This window comes from Callithrix jacchus, chromosome 11 (assembly GCF_049354715.1).
Source record: "Callithrix jacchus isolate 240 chromosome 11, calJac240_pri, whole genome shotgun sequence".
NCBI lineage: Eukaryota > Metazoa > Chordata > Mammalia > Primates > Cebidae > Callithrix > Callithrix jacchus.
In genome coordinates, this window is record NC_133512.1 from 92,728,629 (window position 1) to 92,752,048 (window position 23,420).

The 23,420-nt window shown below is 44.0% G+C and overlaps 1 protein-coding gene across 9 annotated transcripts in view; it reads left to right on the forward strand.

Moving 5' to 3' along the window:
- The window catches only part of CNPY1 (canopy FGF signaling regulator 1), a 130,154-nt gene extending 107,983 nt beyond the window's left edge, over positions 1-22,171 (forward strand). For 2 of the 9 annotated variants that reach the window (XM_035254283.3, XM_035254284.3), the window contains exons 3-5: positions 13,400-13,603; positions 15,368-15,464; positions 19,315-22,171. In XM_035254283.3, coding sequence (XP_035110174.1) covers positions 13,400-13,603; positions 15,368-15,464; positions 19,315-19,352 — 339 coding nt within the window. In that variant the 3' untranslated portion in view covers positions 19,353-22,171. The other 7 variants (XM_035254289.3, XM_078343373.1, XM_009002772.6 and 4 more) reach the window with 6 other exon arrangements.
- The last annotated feature ends 1,249 nt before the right edge of the window (positions 22,172-23,420 follow it).

The window sequence follows — 23,420 nt, forward strand, 5'->3', positions numbered from 1 at the left end:
TGGGCAGAGGCATGGCCTGGCATATCAGTCACACCCTGGGCCCCTCTACCCCGCTTTGAGGTGTGTCTTGGGGCCTCGGTTTCCTGGCCTACAACATGCAGTGCGATACCCACCCTGCCAGGCTGTCACAGAAGACTGCACCTCTCTATGTGCAAAGCCCCATCCGTGGCTCCTGGCCCAGAAGGCATCCTCAGTCAGTGCCAGCAGGTAGAAGATGCAGCGCCTGGGTGAGCGCAGCCGCCTCTCTACTTGCTGCTGCAGCTGTGTGTGTGTATGCATGTGGGCACAGTTGTGGACGTGTGTGTTCAACACATCTAGAGGAACCTCGGCTGTGCCCAGTAGGAGGATAGTGCTGTTGGCCTCCAGAGAAAGGAAGCCGATTTGGCAGGGGCACGAGCAGTTGGAGACCTGCCCCTGTGGAGGTGTGATGACGTCTGCCGCAGGCAGGGCGCAGGCTGCCAACCGCACGTGCAGGGCCCCTGATGCGAGGCTGGCATGCTGGAACCTGGCAGGCATCTTCCGTAAAGACTGTCCATAGCTCAGGTGCCTGGTGCCTGCCACCACGCTGCTCAGCTGGGGACAGTATGCAAATGTGGCCATGGCTGTGTCCCATGAAACTTTAGGTATGGACACTGAAATTTGAATTTCATATTATTTTCATGTGTCATTAAATATTTTTCTTTTGACCTTTTTTTAATCCATTATAAATGTAAAAACCAACCTCAGCTCATGGGTTGTGCATAAACAAGGCGGTGCCCGGGGACCCTGTACAAGAGGGAGGCTGCTGCCCAGCGATTTCAGGTCCCAACCACAAGTGCTGGGAAGACAAGCACCCCTTCACTGTGTCCACTGCTGTATCCTCACGTCCGTCAGGACCCTTGCGCAGAGGGGGTGCTCAGGACGGTGAGCAAGTGAGGTGATCTCAGCGTCTGGCTTCATGGCACGCACTAGACTTTCTACTCTGGGGGTTCTTTGCCGCTCATTCTTAGGGCCCCTGCATGTGAAGAAAGCTGGTCCTGCCCATGAGAAACACTACTTGTTTTTGTTCATGTGGGTCCCTTGCACAGAGCTGCTGGTGGAGTTTATGGAAGGCTCGTGGTCTCTGATCACAGAGCCACACCTGTGACTTTCCCTGAAGGCTTGCTCCACTCACAGCCAAGGATTCTTGGGCCTGGAAGAATATGGGACTGAGATTTCTTCTCTTCAGGAGATTCTGAGGGCGAATATTTCTTTCTTTCTTTTTTTTTGTTCTGAGATGGAGTCTTATTGCCCAGGCTGGAGTGCAGTGGTATAATCTCAGCTCACTGCAACCTCTGTTTCCTGGGTTCAAGCCATTCTCATGCCTCAGCCTCCCGAGTAGCTGGGATTACAGGCATGTGCCACCATGCCCAGCTAACTTCTATATTTTTAGTAGAGATGGGGGTTTGCCATGTTGGCCAGGCTCATCTTGAATTCCTGACCTCAAGTGATCCTCTTTTCTCAGCTTTCCAAAGTGCTGGGATTACAGGTGTGAGCCACCACACCCAGCTGAGGGGGACTATTTCATACCCCAAATTTAGAAACATAACCCTCTTCCAAGATCTGGGTATTAATGAACAAAAGTTAACATTTAGCCAAATGCACACAGTGTCAAGACAGAAGAGATTTCATGTAATCTTAAGATTATTAATTTTTAAATAGTGAAAAATTTTGTTCAAATGGAACAAAATTATCTCACATCTATCTACTTTTTAAAAAATTAGTAGGGGCCAAAATGGAGACAAATGACATGAAAGACCTAAAAGAGACAACTGCTGTAATCCCAGATACTCCGGAGGCTGAGGCATGAGAATCACTTGTACTGGGGGGACGGAGGTGGCGGTGAGCCGAGATCGCGCCATTGCACTCCAGCCTGGGGGACAAGAGCAAAACTCTGTCTCAAAAAAAGAAAGAGAAAGGAAGGAAGGAAGGAAGGAAGGAAGGAAGGAAGGGAGGGAGGGAGGGAGGGAGGGAGGGAGGGAGGGAGGGAGGGTAATTGGTGGCTGCTACCAGCAGGTGCTAAGAAATGTATGAGCTGCATGTGTATCCTCTTGGCAGGGACAATGAAGTCCACACTATCTGTCCTTCTACGGTGGGTCCTCGCCTCGAAGGGAAGGGGATAAACAAGAGCCAGAGGTTTCAGAGGAATCCCAAGCAATGAGCTGCCTAATCCTCTTTAGAGAGGGGAGACCATCACAGAACTTCACAGCGTGATGTGGTTTGCAGCTTATTTTACAGCTGTCTCTGTGTTAACTGATCCCTCTTCCATCCCTCAACCGGAAACATGAGCACATGGGAACATATACCCACAGTGACCTAGTTCCCCCGAATTTAGGAATATGTTCCACAAAAATAATTCTACAGGAAAAAGTGCTACAGATACAGAAATCCTCACAGCAGAGTTATTGATCATCTTTAAAAGGTTGTCAATACCCCAAATGTCCCAAAGTCAAGGAGCTGTGAGAAGAGCTCTGAATTCTCACCGAGCACTCTGTCACCACTACCTAGGGATGTGGAGGCTATGCAGCACCATGGAAATGTCTGAATTCAGTGTAACATGTGGGGTGGAGGGTGAAGAATTGGAGTCACATGTGGGTGAAGGCTGGAAAGAGACACTTTGATCTGTTAGGATGCTAAGATCGTGAGTTCACTGTTTCCCTTCAAGTCTGAATTCCATTACTTAAGAAGTAGGTAAAGAAGACAAAAGATTTTATTTAACCAGAACAATATTAACTTATGAATAGTCTTTCTTTGCCACTGGTAACAGGTCAGGTTTCGATTCAATCTATTCTTTATACTTTGCACCCATTTTTCTTCCTATTTATTTATTTTGAAAGAGGGTCTTGCTCCATCACCCAGGCTGGAGTGCAGTGGTGTGATGTCAGTCTTAACCCCCTGGGCTCAGGTGAGTCTCCCACCTCGGCCTCCCAAGTAGCTGGGACCTCAGGTGCTCGCCACCATACCCAGCTAATTTTGTTGATTTTCTGTAGAGATGAGGTCTCACTATGTTGTTCAGGCTGGCCTCAAACAAGACCTCCTGTCTCGGCCTGTGAAAGTGCTAGGATTACAAGCATGAGCCACCACACCCAGCCTGCATCCACTCTTTCAAGTCTGGCAAAAATGGTATGGACCTGGGATTCAGGAACCACCAGGCAAACAGAGAGACACAGTTCACCCCTTCCCCAGCTCCTGGGGTGTGGTAGACTCTTCCAACACTCCAGGTCTTCACTGATGACCTGCCCTCTCTCCACATGACCTGATGACATGTCTGGTCACAGACTATTCAGAACTGGGCATTTCTTAGACAAAAAATTTTAGAGCCAGGAGGTGAAGATGAGTATCTGAATCAGCATTAAAACCCATTTCTAAACTGGAATTGGATTTGGCTCTAGAATGACCTGAATTTGGTGAATCAGAGAAAACATGACCCCTTTCCCTTCCCGGCACTTCCTGGATAGTCCGGCAGGCGTGTGCCTGTGCAGAGGCAGCTTTCCACCACACAGGCTGCCTGTTCCTGAGCAGGGGAACCCAGTCCTGCAGGTGAGACCTCGGACACCACTCACCCACCTGGGGTGTGCTCTGCAGAAGACCAGAAATGCAGGAAAGAAAATAGCAGCATGAAGGATCTAAACCGTTTTGAGAAAATGTTCAGCCCTGTAATATAATAAAAGATCTTACTCTTAAGACAGGTGCCGGGAACTGCTGAGATGCCATTTGTTATCCTTCTCTGCTTCCTGAGTTCTCTTTGAGTGCCAGTGAAAGGTCCACTCTAGAGCTCAAATTGCTTCCTAATGCACAATATGGTGCCACTAAATTCAGCACTCAAGACACTGGGAGTGCCTGGCTCTCCCAAAGGTGCCATCTTTGTGCCTTTTGGGTCTAAGAATGGAGGCATCTTCTTCAGCTCATCCCAACATTGTGTGGAACAGGACAAGCCTTCAATCAGCGTCTCTCTGGGCCAAATGGCCCTTCCTCCAAATGCTTCTAGATAAAGCACAAAAGCAGAACATAAAGCAGTCAACACAGGTAGCTATCACCTTCCTCTTCCTCCTCATCTTTCTAAGCCAGCACTGCCCACACTTGGCTGTGCACACAAATCACCTGGGATTCTGCATGACTGATGAGCTCCCAGGAAGCGATGCTGCTGGTCCATGGACCACAGTCTGAGAACTGTGGATCTGGCCGCCCCTCCTGGCAGCTCCCAGATCCCAAGAGGATGGGAGGAGAAGGGTTTCTGCAGAAAGAGCTTCACGGGAAGGCTCTTCAATGCACACTGGAGCGGGGAGACCCACTGGCATTGCCTCTGGGCCACATGCAGGACGGTGTCCCTCCTCCTGCTCCCCACCTGTAGGCAGAGGACAAAGGTCACTGTGCTGCTGAAATGCATGCCACTTTAATAGTGTTTACATCTAGGATGGTGATGGCCATCAGAGAGAAAGTAATAACACTGCACCTTTCCATATCACATCAGACTCTTTGGAGGATTTTCCAACCAGTGACTTGATTACGAAGGCTATCATGACCCCGGTTCTACAGAAGACAGGAAGATCTGCGGCGGTCCCCGCCCACAGCCGGTGGATAAAATGAAACCAGGCCAGCATTCAGGTGTGCAGGCGGACCCTGAGCCCGGCACCCCCGCTCTACCATGGTGCAGGAGACTTTCAGATGACCAACCGGGTTGGCACGTGCCGGCGCAGCCCTGTGGCCACCTCTGCATTGCTTGGCGTGTGGGGTGGACCCGCTGGCTGCCTCTGCATGGTGTCCGGGCTTCCTGGTGGTGGAGTCACCTGTTCTTGGCGAATGCTCAGATCCGTGGGCTTGGGCTGTGACTAGGCAGCGCTCGAGGCAGGAGGATGTCACGCTCTGTGACTGTGGGTACAGCTGCGGCTGCGTAATGAGTCTCACAGACGAGAGCTGCTAACGACGGAAGTTCATTGTCACACGGCTCTGGAGGCCAGAAACCTAGGATCAAGGTATCATGGGGCTGGGTTCTCCTGAGGCCTCTCCTTGGCTTGTAGACGGCTCTTCTCTCTGCGTCCTCACATGGCCGTCCCTCTGTGCACGTCTGTTTCCTAATGTCCTCTTCTTACGGGGACACTGGTCAGATTTGAAAAGGACCACCCCAATGACCTCATATGATCTTAATCCCCTCTTCAAAGATCCTATCTGCAGATGCAGTCATGTTCCGAGGTCCTGGGGTTTAGGGCTTCAACATATGGATTTTGGGGACATGATTCAGCCCGCAGCCATGGCCCTACTTGGTGGTCTGTGAAGGGCACGACACGTGCAGCAGCTGCTGCAGAAGTTGATTAGGAAATGGAATGCCCCAAGGACCAGTGGCCATGTCTCAGCTAAAGGCCAGGGTGGCAGGCCACCCCTGAGAGGTGGAGACCCCAGTCACAGAGGTTTCAGCCCATCTGCTAGGCCAGCAAAGGCGACGCCTGTGACAGCTGAGGCCAACCCAAGGGCTTCCAGGGGGCTGCTGAGGTTCTAGGAGGGTGAGGAGGTACCAGGAGGAACCGTAGGTGGCCAGGGACCAAGGGAACAGCCCGAGTGTCACCCTAGACCAAAGATATTCCTGGAGATGACACACTGGGTCTGAGGCACTGTGACCTGGAGAAGTGGACCTCTGCCGGGCCATCGCCAGCTTCCCAGTCAGCTGAGGTAACCATTACTCTCCCTGGGTGACCGGGCATTCCAGAGGCAGGTATGGACCTGGGATCCAGGAACCATTAGGCAAGCAGAGTGACACAGGTCACCCCCTCCCCGGCTCCTGGGGGTGTGGTGGCCTCTTCAAACACTCCCGGTGTGCCCCAGGCTGGGGTTGGAGTCTTCTGTGTGGATTTCCGTCCAACTTAGCCTGCGACTCCTTGGGGACATGGCATCTCCTTGTCAGAACTCAGCCTCCTTATCTGAGAGTTCCTACTGAACTCTCAGTCCCCGCGGTTCTGCTCTGGCTCTTGTCCTGTGCCACCCCAGTCCTCGCTGGCCAGCCCTGAAGCCCTGGGGTCCTCGCTTGGGAGGTGGGGTTAAAAACTCCTGTCTTGCCTCACTGAGACTGTTGTTACGGCATAGACGAAGGTGAATTTTCTCCAAAATGGAACACTGTTACTGAAACACCATAATGATTTCTAACGAATGTTCGAGCCATATTCTGCCTTCGTTCAGAACTCGTGGGAGCACCCCTCCTGAAACTGCCTTCTGAGTGGATGGCGTTTCTGACTGTCTCCCCTGGGGGTGGATTTGACCTTCTGAGTCACTTGTTTCAGGGAACGGCCAGTGGACGGTTCCCTCAGAATCCTGGATGCAGAATGAGTCCTCTTAGCCCTGAGGTCTGTCAGGGGACACAGACAGAGCAGTGGCTGAACAGGGCTCATGTCATGCTTTAATCTGTGTAAAAGAGAAGGGACACACACACACATGCATGTGAGTGTGCACATTCGTTTGCTCACACATGTGTCTCCGAGGGAGGAGACTTGGGGGCCTGAGGGGTCTGGGGGAGGGATGAGTCTTAAGTTTTTACTCTACCCTTCTATTCTGTTCTTTTTTTTTTTTAAAGAAATCAAGTTGATGTGTTACTTTTTTCCATTAGCAAATGTTTTTAAAGAAAGAGCTGTCTTTCTAGCCCCTGGGAGCCAGAGAGTGAATGCTCTCTGAAAGGAAGCTCGGCCCTCCCTGCTGCAGAAAGGACTCGCTTCATCTCGGCGGTGAAGGGCTTCTCCTTTTCCCCAGCCTTCCCAGTCAGCAGTACAGACCTTCGAGAGAGCCAGAGCTGAGGAATCCCAAAGACCCTCCTTTCCCCCAGTTGCTCCCCAGGCAGCCTGGGCTCTCCCTCCACCCTCCACCCCTCGTGGCATGTAATTTGGACATCTGGGGCTCGCTTCGGGCATCTGGGGTGCACGACACCCTGCCGTCCCCAGGTCCCTCGGGTGGGGCAGGTGAATGGTGTCTGTTTCAGTGGGTGGACATGTCTCAGGGGGGACGTTCAGTGCCCTGCAGCAGCTTTCCAGGTGTGGCTTTAGACTCGGCCTGGTGGTCTGGGAGGCGGGACAGCCTGTCACTTGAATCACCAAGGGCTGTTCTTAGGATGTGAAAGAGGCCTTGGAGGGGTGGGGCTTGAGACCAGGACCAAGGTGTTGAGGCCAGATGAGCAGGGACTCTCCTGAGGTATGGTCCTGGCATGGCTCTGTGCACGGACCGCAGGTCAGGCAGAGCAGAGGGTCAGGAAACCTTGAAGTCCCTCTGTTTGCAGCAGTCTCTGCCTCCCCGGAAGCCATACAGTGTTTTCTGGTTTGCTTGCCAGAAGCCAGCTGGCGCTTTCTGCATAATCCGTGTGTGCACGCATCGGTGTGCCTGTATGCACGTGGTGGTGTGTGCATGTGTGTGTAGTACGTGTGTGTTTCCACATCTGTAAGACGAAGCACGAAGAATTTCCTGACTCATCGTCCAGTTCATTTGTCTCTTTTCCTTTTAGACATCTAATATTTTGTCTTTTATTTTATTTATTTATTTAAAACATTTTTTTTTGAGATGAAGTTTTGCTCTTGTTGCACAGGCTGGAGTGCAATGGCACGATCTTGGCTCACTGCAACCTCTGCCTCCTGGGTTCAAGCGATTCTCCTGCCTCAGCCTCCCAAGTAGCTGAGATTATAGGCATGCACCACCATGCCCAGCTAATTTTGTATTTTTAGTAGAGATAGGGTTTCTCCATGTTGGTCAGGCTGGTCTCGAACTCCCGACCTCAGGTTATCCACCCTCCTTGGCCTCCCAAAGTGCTGGGATTACAGGTGTGAGCCACCGTGCTGGGCCAGACAGCTAACATTTTACAACAAAGTTTTGGCATATGCCCGCAAGTATTCAGAAGACCAAGTTGGGAAATGCCCCAACAGAGTCCAAAAACAGTACTTTTCCCTTTTCCTAGCTTGGGGAAATGTTTTGCAGAGGTGGTTCTGAATAGATAACCACTCATCAACCATTATGTTCCCAAGATGGGGAGACACGCAGAGCTTTTTGGGCAGAACACCGTGAAATAAAAATAAAAACAGGTCTTGCACTGAAGTGTTCAGCTCAATCGATGACAAAGGGTTTTATTATTAATTCATGTTTATTGGACATGTTCTTTTTCAAAAATTTTATTTTAATTTTTATGCAGAATCACAGAAGGTCCTCTTTTTAAACGTCTGAATTAGAGAAGTGTATTTGTCTGACATTAGACGGAGTTCAGTAAATATTTGTTGAACGAATGAACAGATTCGCGTCATGCTGCATTTATGCCGCGATGTTGTTGCCTCTGCCCTCTTAGGTACTCTCACTCTCTCCTCTTAGGTGTTTTCAAAACCAGTAGGAACCTTCTGAGCAGCGCCCACCACAGCCGAGAGGTGCAGTGTGAATTGTGCTCCCAAAGTCCTTGCTTAGATTTTTAACAGAGGTTAAGCTCATGGTATTTTTCATGTGACAGATTGTATTTCTTTTATTCTACTTAAAATGTTTGAAAATTAAAGCCTTTATTTTTTAACCTAGCAGAATACTTTTTAAAATAGGAAAGAAAATGCTAGTACCGATTTTGCATTTAATAATAAGGAAAATGTTTTTTAATTTCATAAAAAAGCAAATTGTCATTTATGACCCCCATTTAGAGAGATCATTAATGTTGATTTGTTATGCTTTTTTTTTCCTGTTTTGTCACTGTTAAGTTGAAAATAAGCTTCAGAATTAAAAAAAAATGAATTATGGAAAAATATCCCCCCAAATCGCATAGTTCTTATTGTATTACTTTTTTTTTTTTTTTTTTTAACAACTTAAGCATATATGTTATTGGTAAGTGTCTGTGAGGGACAAGGACAAAGAACACTTACTTGCAAACTATTTTGTTTTAAATAAGAATGACATTTCACTCATATTACAGCAGGAAAAGTTAGGTATTATTTTCATTAAGTACACTATTATTTGTAGCAAATTGTACTGAAACCTCTGTGTTTTCCCCCCAAGGTCTTATCTTATGAACACTACAAATTCACCTGTTTAAATATAGAATTTATGGCGGCTGGAAGCACTCCTATTAATTCTGTTATATTTGGTTTTGGCTCCCTAAATAGTGTCTAGCTAAAACATCTCTTATTAAGTCCAGATGCAATTCATTTTTCCTGATATACAGAACACTGGAAATTGATCAGCCTTTATTATACCTCATCTAAATGAGCGCCTTTAGATTTCTAATTATATTGTCTAATAAAACTAAGCAGTCAATGCTATTTGCATATTATATGAAGAAGTGTCATACAACAAACTCATAGCAGTCAATTAACATAAAAGCTAATTATGTATCTCATCAGCTTACAAGAGTTTCCGAATTCATGCTTGCCCCGTTGTAGCCTAGAGCAAAGGAGCTTTGAATTTTCACTTCTAAATATTGACTTTTAACTAATATCAGCAGTGATTTCAATTTTTATGGATGAAAAGTTAGTGATTAAACCAGATGCAATATTGCTACAATGCAATTAACATTTTACATTAACTAAACCTCTAGAAAGAAAATCTTTGCTACAATGTGAAATTAATTATCAGTCACTAAACAGGTTACGTGCAGGTTTCATATCTGAAGGACACTCCAAAATAACGATAAAGATGAGTGAAATTTATTGGAGGTTGTCAGACTGTAATGGCAGAGACAGATATACCACAACAACAGTTTCCACTGTAACATAATTGTATCCCTGCTGATTGTGACGTCTATCAAGCAAGACATTTACTACAAGATTAACAGAGACACAGTAATGAACACACATGGAGGCATGCTGTAATGGGCCGTTATTAAAGCGTTATCACAGTGCTCTGTAATAAACTCCCTAGTTCCAGTTTTCTAGAGAAGCCAAAGTCAGAACTTTCAACTACTTTTTTCCATTCTAAAGCAGGGATATGGGAATCCCACCACCCCCATTCCATTGCTCACATAACAAGCACAAGGTCCCAAGAAACCTAAAGGCAGAGAAATGGGCACCACATTTAGGAAGCATAACTAAGAGTTACAGATGGGTTTAAAAACTGGGAAAAGTTAGGGTGTACTTGGAGTGCTTGGGGTACTCTAAGACAGCAGTGAAACGATCATGGAGCATTTTTCTACTTAGAACGTGTACCAAACAAGTCCATGTGTAAAAGCAATGGCAGATAAGAAAACTGTGCCAGTGCGTGGGTTTTCTCTGGATACACAGGCCTTCTCATTCATATTTTAATGAGGTTAGTATCTCCGAGACAGTCCTTGCAGGGCAGAGGGAAGGCTCCCTAAGATTACAATAGGAGATGCTTTATTGACAAGTACTATTCAGAATCTTCACAGGATTGAAAGACTTCGTTTTATTCCACTTGTCCCAATACTTATTGCCCTCTTATAATCAAAACACTTGGAGGGAAAAAAAAAAGCCTCAGTTACTCTAAACAGTCTTTAAAGGTACTGAATGTAGTTCAGCTACTTAGAATCATTTTAAACTCTAATCGTGTACATTTGAATAAATGTGCAAAGAGCTGTAATGAATAAGCATCTTTTTCTTAAATATTTTCTCAAAAAATTTGATGCTTTGCGATTTTGGAATCAAAGTTTTTCATAATCTTCTGCAAAGATGAACTCCACTCATCTCACACTGGCTGTTTTCCCTTTCCTGTTTTTAATGAATATCGTAGGGCAGTGTCTCTGAGCTAGCTGCCAGCAAACATTTTCTACTTTTAAAGAATGCTTGCTCTAAAGGGCTAGCATCAGAAAGCCAGACAGCCTTCATCGACTGACAAAATTAGAGAAATTCACGCATTTGTACCTTGCCACAACAGATTTGTGTTAAAAGAGGTAAAACAGCGGTGTATTCAAAATGTCAAATTACACTTTCAACAGAAAAACAACCCACTGGTAGGTGGGAAGTTTTAACACGGGGGCTGTTTCCAAAAAGTGCAACCTAGGAAATCAGTCAAATGGCCCCCAGAAGTAAGCTGGGGAAGGCCTTCCACACACAAACATCGTAATTTTGCTCAAAACTTACTCAGCAATTTTTGCCAACAGTTCACAGTGTTCTATGAATTGTAAAACTAGTTTTCAGCGTGGCCTGTACTCAATATGAATTAGCTGGTGTATTAGGATGGAGTTTGGTGTCCTAATGGAAAACCTACGGTTCTGAAAGCCCCAGCGATCAGATCTTGCCTGGTTCCTCCTGGCTCTGTCCCCATCCCCCCAAGTATCAAGTATGTTTACTTTTCGGGAGGGAAAGGGGGAGGAAGGAGGAAGGGAAGGAGAGAATGAATTTCTTGATTACAGTTAGATATTTTTAAATGAAAGAGCTTACTCTTTACTTTCAAGTAAAATGCTGCTCTGTTGACATCCAGAAACGACTATGAACATACTGTGTATGTATCAGCTAAGAAGTAATACTGAAAATACATGCATCACAGAAAAAAGAAAACCTCTATAATCTTTCTGTTAATGATCTGTCTTGATCAAATTACATTTTAAAATATTCCTCTACATTTTATAGTTTTTCCAGTGTTTAAGTCTTCGTTTCTGTAAATTAATAAAACAGGTTTTCAGTTTTGTTTGTTAATCTATGTATTGTGTGCCTGTTTTACAACTTAATTAATGAGCGTTAATGAACGGCATAATTAAAGCCTGAGTAGAAGGCACCCTGTGTTTGAAATACGCACTTGGAGCCGTTTAGGCTGCGGTTTTCGACTGTAGACGTTTTTAGAGATTAAAACATTCATGAGTTTTAAAAACGTGGTATTTGAGTGATTCGATACATGTGGTGGTGTATTGTGTGAAACGGTCCATAAGCGATTTAACTCCCCCTCGAGTGCCTGGGCCTCGCGAGCCGCCCCGAATCCAGCTCCGGTGGAGTGGAGTGTGGGGGAGAAGGAGGGAGGTTACCTGGGCTCGGGGGAGGCGCAGCTGAGAGTTAATCGGCGGCGGAGTTTCCCTGACGCGTCCTCTTCCCAAGTTTCTTTGACAATGTTTTTACAAAGTGGCTTCCGTACGCACGCGGGGGGCGGCGGTGGCGACGCGGGGTGGTTTGTAATGGAACCTGGGCCTAGAGAGCACAGGCGCACCCTCCGCCCGCGCTTTCAAGGGGACGCGCCGCGCCGCGGAGAAGATTTGTGGCCAGATGGCGGTGAAGCGCGGAGACCCTTTGTGCGCCCCGAGCGCGCCTGTGAATGCCGCGCGGTCGCTGGCACCGGAAGGGTTCACACTGCGCCTGAAAGGGGACAATGGAGACTGGAGATATCAACACCGCAGAAACCGAGTTCATTTGTGATGCAGGCCCTTTCACTGCGGTTGTCATGCAAACTTCCTGCTTTGATCAGCGGAGGGTGGAGAGGGAGAGAGCCCGCAAAAGCCGCGGGCTCGGCGCGGTCCGGCGCCCTTGGCGGCTCCACGCCCCCTTCCGGAAGGAGCCGCGGGGACGCCGCATCCTGCACCTTGACCCGTCTAGACGGCCCCGGAGGTTTTGTCTCCGTTACCAAGGGCGAGGGGTGCTCTTTGACCCGCGCCCGGGGCGGAGGTGGTGGCCGCGGGGTCCCGCTGAATCCTCGCCGGATTCCGGAGGGAGAGGGGCGCGCGGGGACGTGCACCAGCTGTTCCCAAAGAAAGCAGCCGAGGAGCCCGCCCGCCAACCCGGGAGAAGGGGAGCCCGTCCGTGAGCCCCTTCCTCTCCAGCCCCGCGTCCACCCCAGCCCGGGGCAGCGCGCCGAGGCAGCGCGGGGGACGCGCCGCCGAGGGCGCGCCGGGGAGGGCCGGACTTTGGGCCTCCCCAACTTCTCCCCACTAAGGGGGTCTGAAGCCAGCTGAGCGCGCGCGCTCTCTCTCCCTCTCCCCCTCTCTCTCTCCCTCTCTCTCTCCCTCTCTCTCTCTCTCTATCTCTCTCTCTCTCCCCTCCTCCTCCTCCTCCTCCTTCTTCTCTCCTCTCTCTCTCTCTCTCCTCTCTCTCTCTCTCTCTCTCTCTCTCTCTCTCTCTCTCTCTCTCTCCTCTCTCTCTCTGACAAGTAGTTGGATAATAACAGCCATTTTCTGTGCGTCATGCTTTTTGCTCCATGCTCACTGACTCTAAACATGATTCTATGTAGAGGTATAGTTTCTAGTTGAAATGTACGTTTTTTTCTTTCTGTCCACTTTGAAAGACACGCACTTGGTAAACACTAGAATTGACGCTGACCCCGTACATGAGGCAAACCAGGTCGCTGTTGTTACATGGTGATCACAGCCTAAGGTGCCGTGGCCGTGCCTGTGCTGGGGAAGCGGCCCACGTTTGCATTCGCCGAGAGTGCGGCGTTTCCTGGTGGACTCGCCCGCAGGTCTTTGCAGTTAACACTAACATTAAGACAACTTTCCTCGCCTTGCCTTTCTTCTTAGATCCCCCTAGCCCAGTCGGAGGCGTTCCTAACGGACCTTTTGGAGAAAGTCTGTGAGCGAATGAACGACTACAAGCTCGAGGAAGACCCTGTGACGAAGGAGAGAACGTTCAAGAGATTTGCTCCTCGGAAAGGAGACAAAATATACCAAGAATTTAAAAAATTCCATTTTTATTCTGATGCTTACAGACCTTTGAAATTTGCGGTAAGCTTCCTTCCTTGCAGATGAATCCTATGACCCAGAAGCGTGTTTTTGGAACTTTTTGGTTTTTCACTGCTCTTGTTGTGGTTGAGTGTCAAGACGTGGAGCATCAAAATGCACATTAAAATGTCATCTGCTGACTTTGTTGTCTTGCTGAGCAAGTGCTCAGCATGCATTTAGGAACTTGCCTTTTGAGACACCTAAGGGGTTGTAGCATTTTGTGGTGATCAGTGGACACGTTTAAAAGTGGTATTTTATGGGAGGTGCTGTTCACAAATCCCGGGGACTTGTAGACACAGTTTTGCACAATGTTTTGCTTAAACCATTTTGCTCATGTAGGGACTGGGGAGTGGTCTCAGTCGGTGCTGGTGACGAGGAAGGGCTCTCCCGGGTTTCCACGTAAGGAGTCAGGGGCTGTGGTTTCTAGGTTAAAACCCAAATTAAAACGAATGGGGCTTTCTAATGTTTGCAGCCGAATGATAGAGAGTGATGCAGCCATCTCTTTTTTTCCTAAGCCTTCACAGAGGAGAGAGAATTGCATACTGAGTTAATTCAAGAATTCTAGCCCAAACTAAGTTAAACAAAGGCTTAGGTATGATGGTTGGCTTGATGCCAAATTTCTTTCCAGTATAATATTTATTTTTCATGAAAGCTAGTCTCTGGCTTGCTAGAATGTGTTGGCAAAATACACTGCAATATATTTCACTTTAGCCAATGCTGTTGAATCAAAGTGGTGGGCAATCCTGTTTTAAAATGTATTAAGTTCACACACTGTCCAAAATATCAGGCATGCTGAAACCTTGAAATGAAGGCTTTAGCTGACTTTCAAAGCTTTTATTTTAATTAGAAAGTAAAGGCAGTAATCAGGGTTAAAAGTGCCACAGAATAAGAATGACAGTGAATAAGTATGGTTGTATTTCACAGGTTTTAAATAGGCACATTGAGTCGAATTTAAATCTTTTTAAATGCCATTAAAGATTTTTAGAGTCTTGCTTAATGAACGCACAAAATGATTTGCAAGTCTCTAGTGAACACCACTGGGTAACTTCACAGCTCCTAAAAGTATAACCTGGTAGTTCTTTAACAAAGAAACATACTCCAGTTAGAATTTACGATTTTCAAATGCAGGGGCATATGGGAGTGCCCTCTTCTCTGAAATGTCAGGGTTTTTTTAAGTGAAGTGAAATTTTGGATGGATCTCTAAATAGTCTGAAAAGACACTTCCCGAAGTAACTGTCAAGTGTGTTCTCCACAGTGAAATTGAAGATGCGTTTGTTTTGATTGCTGAGAAGCCTTGACTGTTTTCACACTTTCAAGGCACAAAATGGATTATTATGTTAAATCTGAAGGAAACTGGTTTAACCGTTTCGAGGAGCTGTGGTCTTTTACTTTTTTTTTTTTTTTTTTTTTTTAATTTAAAACCCGTAAGACCTTTCATCGCCTTAAATAGGAGGCCCGTTTCTTCCTAAGACTTCCCTTCCAATTGAAGGAAGTGAAACACGCAGAGTGATGTTCCTTCCTTCGCCTCCCACATCTTCCAGCACAACTCATCATTGACTTAAGTCCCAGGAAAATGATGCAATTAACATTCCGGGAAGAGGGTTAATCCAATGCAGTGATGTATTAAACCAAAAGGGCTAATAGAAACGGACCACCTTGCTTCCATAATTTCCTGTGTTTAGCTAATACATGGCTGCAAAGTCCTTCCTAACAAGGATCCCCGGCAGTGTGCGTCTATCCACATATGCTGTTATTATGTTTCCACAGTGTGAAACTATAATGGAAGAGTACGAAGATGAAATATTCTCGCTTATCGCCCACGAGGCACACTATCTGGCTGACAAGCTGTGCAGAGAAAAATCAGGTACTGTGTCTGATGTAACATGTGCCCACCCTCTCTCTCTCACTCAGCCTTGCAGCCTCTTGTCTGCAGACCGAGCCTGGCTGCCTCGCTGCGACCCGCGGCTCTGACACAGGATCCCCCGTCTCCGCTGAATCAGAAACGACAGCATGTGAGCGAAAACAGATAAACAGAAACCACGGGGCTGTGAGGGCTTCCTTTTTGTACTTTCTTTCCTCTGCCTGTTAAGGGAATTCACACATTCTTGATTTCCAGTTGTTAAGGAGAAAATTCTTATTCAGAATTAGAAGACTCCAAAGCACTTTCTTTTTAAAAACTTTGAGAGAGATGATTTTTCCATCCTGGACCAGGGAAAGAGACTCTCACTTCATGACTAGAGTCTCTGCTACACCAGTAGAAAGTGGGATTTTTGTTTTATAAGAACTTCCTGAAGTTTTTGTTTCTTTGTTTTGTGGGGCGGGGGGAATGCTGGGGTATTTTTTTTTTTCAGGTTCTATTCCTGTATCTACTTCTTAAAATTTTTTTTCTGGCTCAGAGGGTGGAAAATAATACTTAATTCTTAAGCATATACACACACTCAAAAGCTGGAAAAATGAGCAGAATTTTATTTAGAATATACAAAGTTGAAAGCTGTGGTCACTGCCTCTCCACTCTGGCTGTATGTACATCTCCTAGTTCCCTAACTTGGACACAATGGATGAAACATTGTGCATTCTTTTTGGATATCTTTGGGGAAATGAATGAGTAGATGTGAAGACAGTGATTTGAAGCCAGTGGGGTACTTTTAAACAATGTGGAGGTTGAGACAATTAGATTCAGCAGTCGTTTACAATAAAGTATAATACACCTACCTCCATTATATCAAATGTAGCCTCAAAGTTCTTAAAATAACAGCTACTGCACATTTGTAGATCAATATTCATGTCATCAAAGGTGATAAACAAGGAGCACACAAATGCCCATTAACAGAACAGGTGAAATTGTTTTTTGTTTTTGTTTTCTTTTTTTTTTTTTTAACCCTGAGTAGATAATTGGGTTGTTTTCTGTTTAAAATCCAGTTTTAATGAAGCTTGCAGAGGAGTACAGTGAGACCACATAGTCAGGATTATTCAGGCATTTGGGGTATTTTTCTTTGATGTTAGATATATACTATAGAAATATGTGATGTCCATAGCCACAACTTCCCACAGAAAATGTTTTTAAGGTCTTTCAAACAATTCAGGGATGTATGTGTGCATTCAGGCATAAGGAAAAGCCTGATGAACAATACCTGAAATACTGATTTTCCTATTTTTTCCTCATAAAGGATGCAGTCTTGTCATTATTGTCTATGACAAACGCAGATCCACTGCTACGGGGGCCTCTCTCGTATGTTCCAGGAGGACCAGGGAGCGTCCCAGCAGCTAGTTCCAGCAATAATCAGATCCTGGGGAAAGACTGCTCCCAAGTTTGTCAATCTGACTTAATTTCAATAATCTTAACGACTCCTCTGAATTCCTTCTGCATATATATAATTGGAATAAAAACTAACACCTTGAGAAAATGCAAGCTGAAAGAATAAACCTAAGATAGGTGCAATTTTGAAAGTATAAAATGAAACCTGATTAGATAATTCTTACTTGGCATTTGATTTTTAAAACACTGATTATGTCCTTACACTGTTCACAGCAGTATTGGAAGTAAAACGTAGGAAAGATCATCACAGGTGCAAGCCTCTGTTCAGCCACTAGATAGTGAAGTGGGGTGAGTCCTTTCATGTAACGTTTCTTCACGAAACTTATTTATGGATGTTCTAAACCACTGATAAGTTAAAGACCGAGAATAAATTAATCCTAGAAAGAGACAGGACTTCTACCCACTCAAAAAGCCCTACTGTTGAAGTGAGTTAAGACCACATAACAAGGAAGAGTTTCTTCAAACTTAACAATTTCTGCGAGAAAAAGTTCCAACAACACATCAATGATAAAAACTGTTCAGTTACTGAAAGCAACAGAGAATTCATGTGTCTTAACACATTGGGATGGTTTCAGGCAACTGAAGGGTGAGACGTCCATATCGTAGAAAACCCCAGATGCCTTGGTACCTGATCTAAAATACAAGCACAGCCAGTTTAGAGCCAGAATATGACATTCAAACTCTGCTTTGTGAAGGTGATACTTTACCTGTGATCTTGCACAGTGGCTTTGCTGTGATAGACTCTCCAGAGTTTAAACAGTGTCTTAAAGATGTGACTGTGTGTGTGTGTGTGTGCGTGCGTGTGTGAGTGTGTGTGCATGTGTGTTGTATGGTACGAAACTGCACGTTAAGGAATCACCATTTACTGAGTGTATACTACGTGCAACACACTAAGCCGTTAAAATATTCACACATTACTTTTAGGAACATAAACATTTAGAAAATAGACATTGGTAGAATTAGAGGTTTTATTGAAAGTTTAGTTCCTTTCTACACTTTATATGCACCTTGTTTATGTAGGAGTTTCACTTTTTTTCTTCTTAGTGTAGATTATTTCACTTTATTTATAATAATGATATGTTGGCAAGTAAGGACACATTCACAGACCCTTCAAAATATTAAAGTTCCAACATTCACCCATGCAAAAGTAAATGGGGAAGGGTGGAGAAAATGTCTATGTCAGATTTAAGATGATTGTGTTCAGATGAAATATATCACTGAGATTTTTATTATGTGTCATTTTCTTAATGAGTGAAAAAAATCTCAATGAAAGGTTGTAGGATTACAAAGGAATCTGTGGCTGCCAATGCGGTTTGTTTACTGGGTAGAATAAAAGTCATCAAATGTACTCTGTTGTTGGAGTGTGAGACAGAGTAATAGGGAGTTATTCCTCAAATAGTCTCTTTTTGTCCTAGGCAAAAAATAAAGGCAAATTCATTAGATGTTCCTGGTGGAATATCTTGGGGCATATAGCCCAGACTTCTCCAGAATGTCATTTTGATGTCTTGGAGTCAGAATGATTAAAATCTTAATATGATATAGGCTCGTGATGAAAAGCACAGCTATACGCCACTTGAGATATGAAGCATAGCACTGCAGCTAATAAGCGAATGGGTCTTCTAATACTCACGGAAGTACTTGTTAAGCAGGCTATGTGAAGGCACAAATAAATACATAAATACATTCTGTATGTGTCACTTCTGCGCGAGTATGAAACCTTAACACTCAACAGCATCATCTCTGATGACTTTGCCATATGACGATTTTGATGCAGTGTATGAATATGAGATCAAGTGTCTAGAAACGTTTATGAGATCAAGTGTCTACATTTAAAGTGAAAGATTGTTGCCTTTTTATACAGACTTCTCAACGCTAATGGGAATGTAAAATTTCTGATGTGTAAAATAATTATTTCAAAGGCTAGCGTATTTTAAAAATTCTTGTAGCTAAAGTAATCCATAGCCTTTTTCAATAGAGTTGGTATTAATTGCTTCCAACTGGAAAGGTGGTATTATCAAAGTATCCAGTTGCTTCTGTGGTCCTTGGATTAAACGCCAGATGTGCTGTGCCCCTTACAAGCTGTGGAATATCTGCGTGGAGCCATGGGTGGAATGACACAGTACTTTGGCCTTGCTTTAAAATACTCCAGCCAAAAAGACGGGACTCTGAGACAAGAACAGCAGTGTTGATCTTTGTTGAAGTTGGGTTTGGGGTGCAGGGTAATAGACTACACCTTCTTTCTGCTTTTGGGTAATTTCTATAATAAAATTTTGGGAACATTTCCATAATAAAAGTTTTAAAAATATGCTTCCACCAGAACGTAGGTGTCGCATAATGTAAATGACTTAATAGGCTGATGCCTAAAATGATAATGATGCTATGTAATTTTTTTTTCCAGATCTGTGTGAAGCTTCTGCTAATCACTCTGAGCTCTAGGAACGCGTGCTGCTAGTTGTAGAGAGGAGTAGTCACACCCCAAAGGTCAACGTCTGCATTTTGTGTCTGCATGTTGTCTTCCACGACAAGAAACTTTGTCTCGTGTCTACGCCGTGTTTGTCTCCGTTTATGATTTATTTTGAAAATCTCTTGTTTGACATCAAGACATACCCTGAGGGTTTTTTTTGTAGGCAAAGCTGAGGAGTACATAAACTTAAATTAACCTTTACAGATTTTGATAAATCAAGCTTGACAATAAAGCATTTAATTCTGTATTGGGGAAAATAGTGAAGACATTTCATAAACAAAATGCGGATTTCATAATGTATACTGTTTATTTCATAACAGTGCATGTGCACATATACAAGGGCAGTGCTCTCTCTGATAAGAACTGGATTTGAATTCTCAAATACTTGATTGGCTGTAAGTTTAAGGAAATACATGGCAACAAATTCAAAATGTGGTCTTCTGGGTGAGATATGGCTGTTGGTGACAAACAAATCTACTTTTTATCAGGCATGAAATTTAAATTTCTAGAAACCGCAAGTTTAAAAACTTCTCATCTCTAAAGTTTGGTGAAATGTGTAAAAACTAATGAATGCTTGAGTTTATAGTGAACGATAATTACGTCGGCCTCTCATAAGTACCACTCTGAGTTTAAATGATTTAGAAAGTTGATGTGTGATCGCATCATGTGTTAAAAGCTGTTGTGTTTTCTTTGCTCCAAACTCTCCTGGTTTGTTTGTTTTTCTTATAAAGTTTTTTTTTTTTTTTGGCTTACAGTTAGTGTGTGGAGTTTACTACTAAATAATCTACCATTCTTCTACAGGAATGGAAAGAGAGGAGGGACCTGGTAGGAAATTATCTTTTGGCCACACTTAATATACAAAGTATAGTAACAATCACTCCTGGAAATTTCGTGATCTCTTTTCAATTTGCATTCAATGGAATGTGACTCTAATGATTAAAGATGTCAGGGTATAGCCTACACCAGTTTCTAAAAAGAGATTCTCATTGTCTTTGGGGAGAATCAAGTGGGTAGGATGCTACACAGTCTTCCCGGAAGACCTAAAACTGTTCGCCATATTGCTACTTCATTGCCTAAAAAAGCACATTATGTATTTAAACCATTCTGCTGACTCCAGCAGGAAACCATTCTTAAATTTAGGAAAATTTACCAAAACTAAGGGGAAGAGCTTTCATGCCCCCTTCCCACCTCGACTCTTATTAAAAGTAAGTTAATATCACTTAATTATTTGGGTGCTTTTTTTTAAATGTCTGTAGCTGCTTAAGTGTGATGGCTCCTAGATAACGAACCCGCACTCTAGCTGACACACGACGGAAACTGAACTGAATAATAATTACTATTTTCCAATAGGGTAGGGCAATTGTTATTTAAAACATAGTCCCCATAGCTTTATTGAAATGTATCTAGTTAAGATTAATTTGGCATTTAAAGTAGTAAATCATGAACATTCTCCTAACGTGGGTTTTCTTGGGAAATGCACTAAACAGGAAAATTAGTCCTTAAAACCTAAGTGACCTTCAGGAGCATGGTGGGAACTATGGCAGGAAGTCGGCTTCTGTGAAAAATCTTAACAGCTGTACTTGTAGAAGTGTCGCCAAGTCTGTCTTCATACCCTTTTTGATCATCATTAAAAATTCTCAAATGTAAACAATACTAACACTGATTGTAGAAATTAAGAAAATGTGCGCTCCTGTGTGGACTTGGGGAGGTACACCTTCTCTCTGAGGGGTGCCTTTCATTGGCTCCTGTGTGTGCCTGAATGGACTTGGGGAGGTACACCTTCTCTGAGGGGTGCCTTTCATTGACGGTCATGCTGTACTTTGACTGGAGACGACCAGGCACCTTGGCTTACAGCAAATATCTCAAGTTTTGCTAAATTGGGCTTTTCAGTTTTTTTCTTGGATTTCCCTTTAAAAATAGTCTTGTATCTTGCCAATTTTCTAATATCTCATGATGTGTATTTTTTTGTTTCCAGAATTTTTTCCAGATGGAACTTGATAAACTTATGTAAATATTTGTAGCTTACTAAGTTACCAATTAAACCTGTATTTGGTGATAATGCACAAACCGCTGGGTTTCTTGTGGCTGCAGGAAGTCAGGCTTCCCTGTGGGTCACTGTAGTCTTGCCCTGCTTTTGCTAATGAACAGTGAGATAGAGGAGCTTCTCACTTTAGCATGCTCCTAGTCACCTGCTGCCTTGTAAGTCACATGTATTGACCAAAACCAAAATAAAAACAAGTCAGGGCAGAAGAAACAAAAACAAAAATAAAAGAAACAAAGCAACGTTACGATGTGAGAAAAAAGTTGCTCAGAGTTGATGAAAAGCTACCCATCCTGTGTCCAGAAAAATCGCTCTGGGTAAACACTGGGCAGCATAGTGCTTATTAAAATAATGATGAGAGAGGACTCATTTGAGGCTGGGTTATTTCAAATTGTTCTTGTATGAGATGGTTGGTTTGGGTCTCCATGAAGACATGTGAACCTAGTCTCATAGAAAAAAAAAAAAAAAAGACAAAATTGGCTGAGATGCCATTTTATGTTTTGTGATGTGGATTGCTATTTTCTGAGAACAAGCCCAGGCCAGTGAATCCGTTTTACTGAGGAGTGGGGAGTGGGATTGTCCTGAAGTCCTAAACTGGAAAGATCAATACTTTATTTACTAGGACAACCCTAAGAAAATAGGGTCAATAGCTGGCTGTGCTTTTATATCTGTTTCTCGGCTTAGGTTGATATTTATTTGCATACATAATCACTTTATCTAAATAAAAAATGATAAACTACAAGTTTAAAATTCAGATTGTCGTGGAATATGAGAAAAGTCATTCTTTGATGTGATTTTGTGATCTGCTTTAGAACTTGATACAAACTTGTGAGCTAATTTAAATGTGCTGAAGCCACGCAATAGGATATTGATAGTTTGAAACCGAGATGCAATTAACAATGATACTAAACCATCACAATGTGAATGCACCTGTGAGACACCTGTGTTTTCATTATGATTCCCTACCTGTAATTTAATTCCCTTTATATGTTTCTTAAATTCCTCAGATTCGTTGCTTTTAAAGCAAGAAACCAAGTGGATAAAAAGGTCAAACGCAGTAAGTGAAATAGAATGATCGAAGTCGTAAAAAGGTGTTGCCCTTAAATGACCTAGGGAAAGATACAGAAGTGACGTTGCTCTCGCCCACAGTTTCACTCGTTGCCCCTTCCCCTGAACATGTGTTTGCTGAGGAGAGAGGCTGTGCTCTTTGTAGTCCACTTTCAAGATTCGCCTGAGGGCAGGAGGTGGTGATGATATTTAATATAATATTGGCTCATCCACTTGTGGGGTCATCACCAGAAACGTGTGGCTTTGCTTCAGAAGGGTGCTTTGTGGAAGAGCAGTGTTAGATGTCACATACAGCTCTCTACCCTTCTGGGTTCTTCCGGAAAGTCCCAAAATGGAAGGATGGATAGATAAATAAACAGATAGCTAGAAACATGGAAATGTAGATACATGCATGCAAATACGCATACATGGACATAAATAGGGGATACAGGGAGATCAGCTAGAGCTTTGGATGTTCCAGTGTGGAGATCTCAGGGGAAAACTAGGGGCTTTATTTTTTTAAATTCCTTAGTTAAAGAAACATTCCTGTGCTCTGCTCCTTATCTTAGAGAATTATCTCAAGATTTTCATGAAAGAAAAAAATACTCTAAATTATAATGGACATAAAAAAAGGTTCTACCCTGCAACAGTAAGATATTCATATGTTTTATGAATATCTTACTGTAATCTCTTATGAAGTTTCTAGAAAACAAAAATGCCACGAGGATGCACTGGAACTAGATTAGAATCTTATGTGTCACCATTATGGAGCATGGATTTCAGTAAACCATGGATTAAATAATTTCCCTCTAAAGCATAACAGCACGAAAGAAAAGCCCGGTACAGGAAAGTGAGCAGTGTGATAGATAGTCCTGTTCCCTCCCAGCCACAGGGCAGGAACAAGTTCCCAAACCACGACCTTAGTGAGGCCATGACCCAGAGGTGGACATGG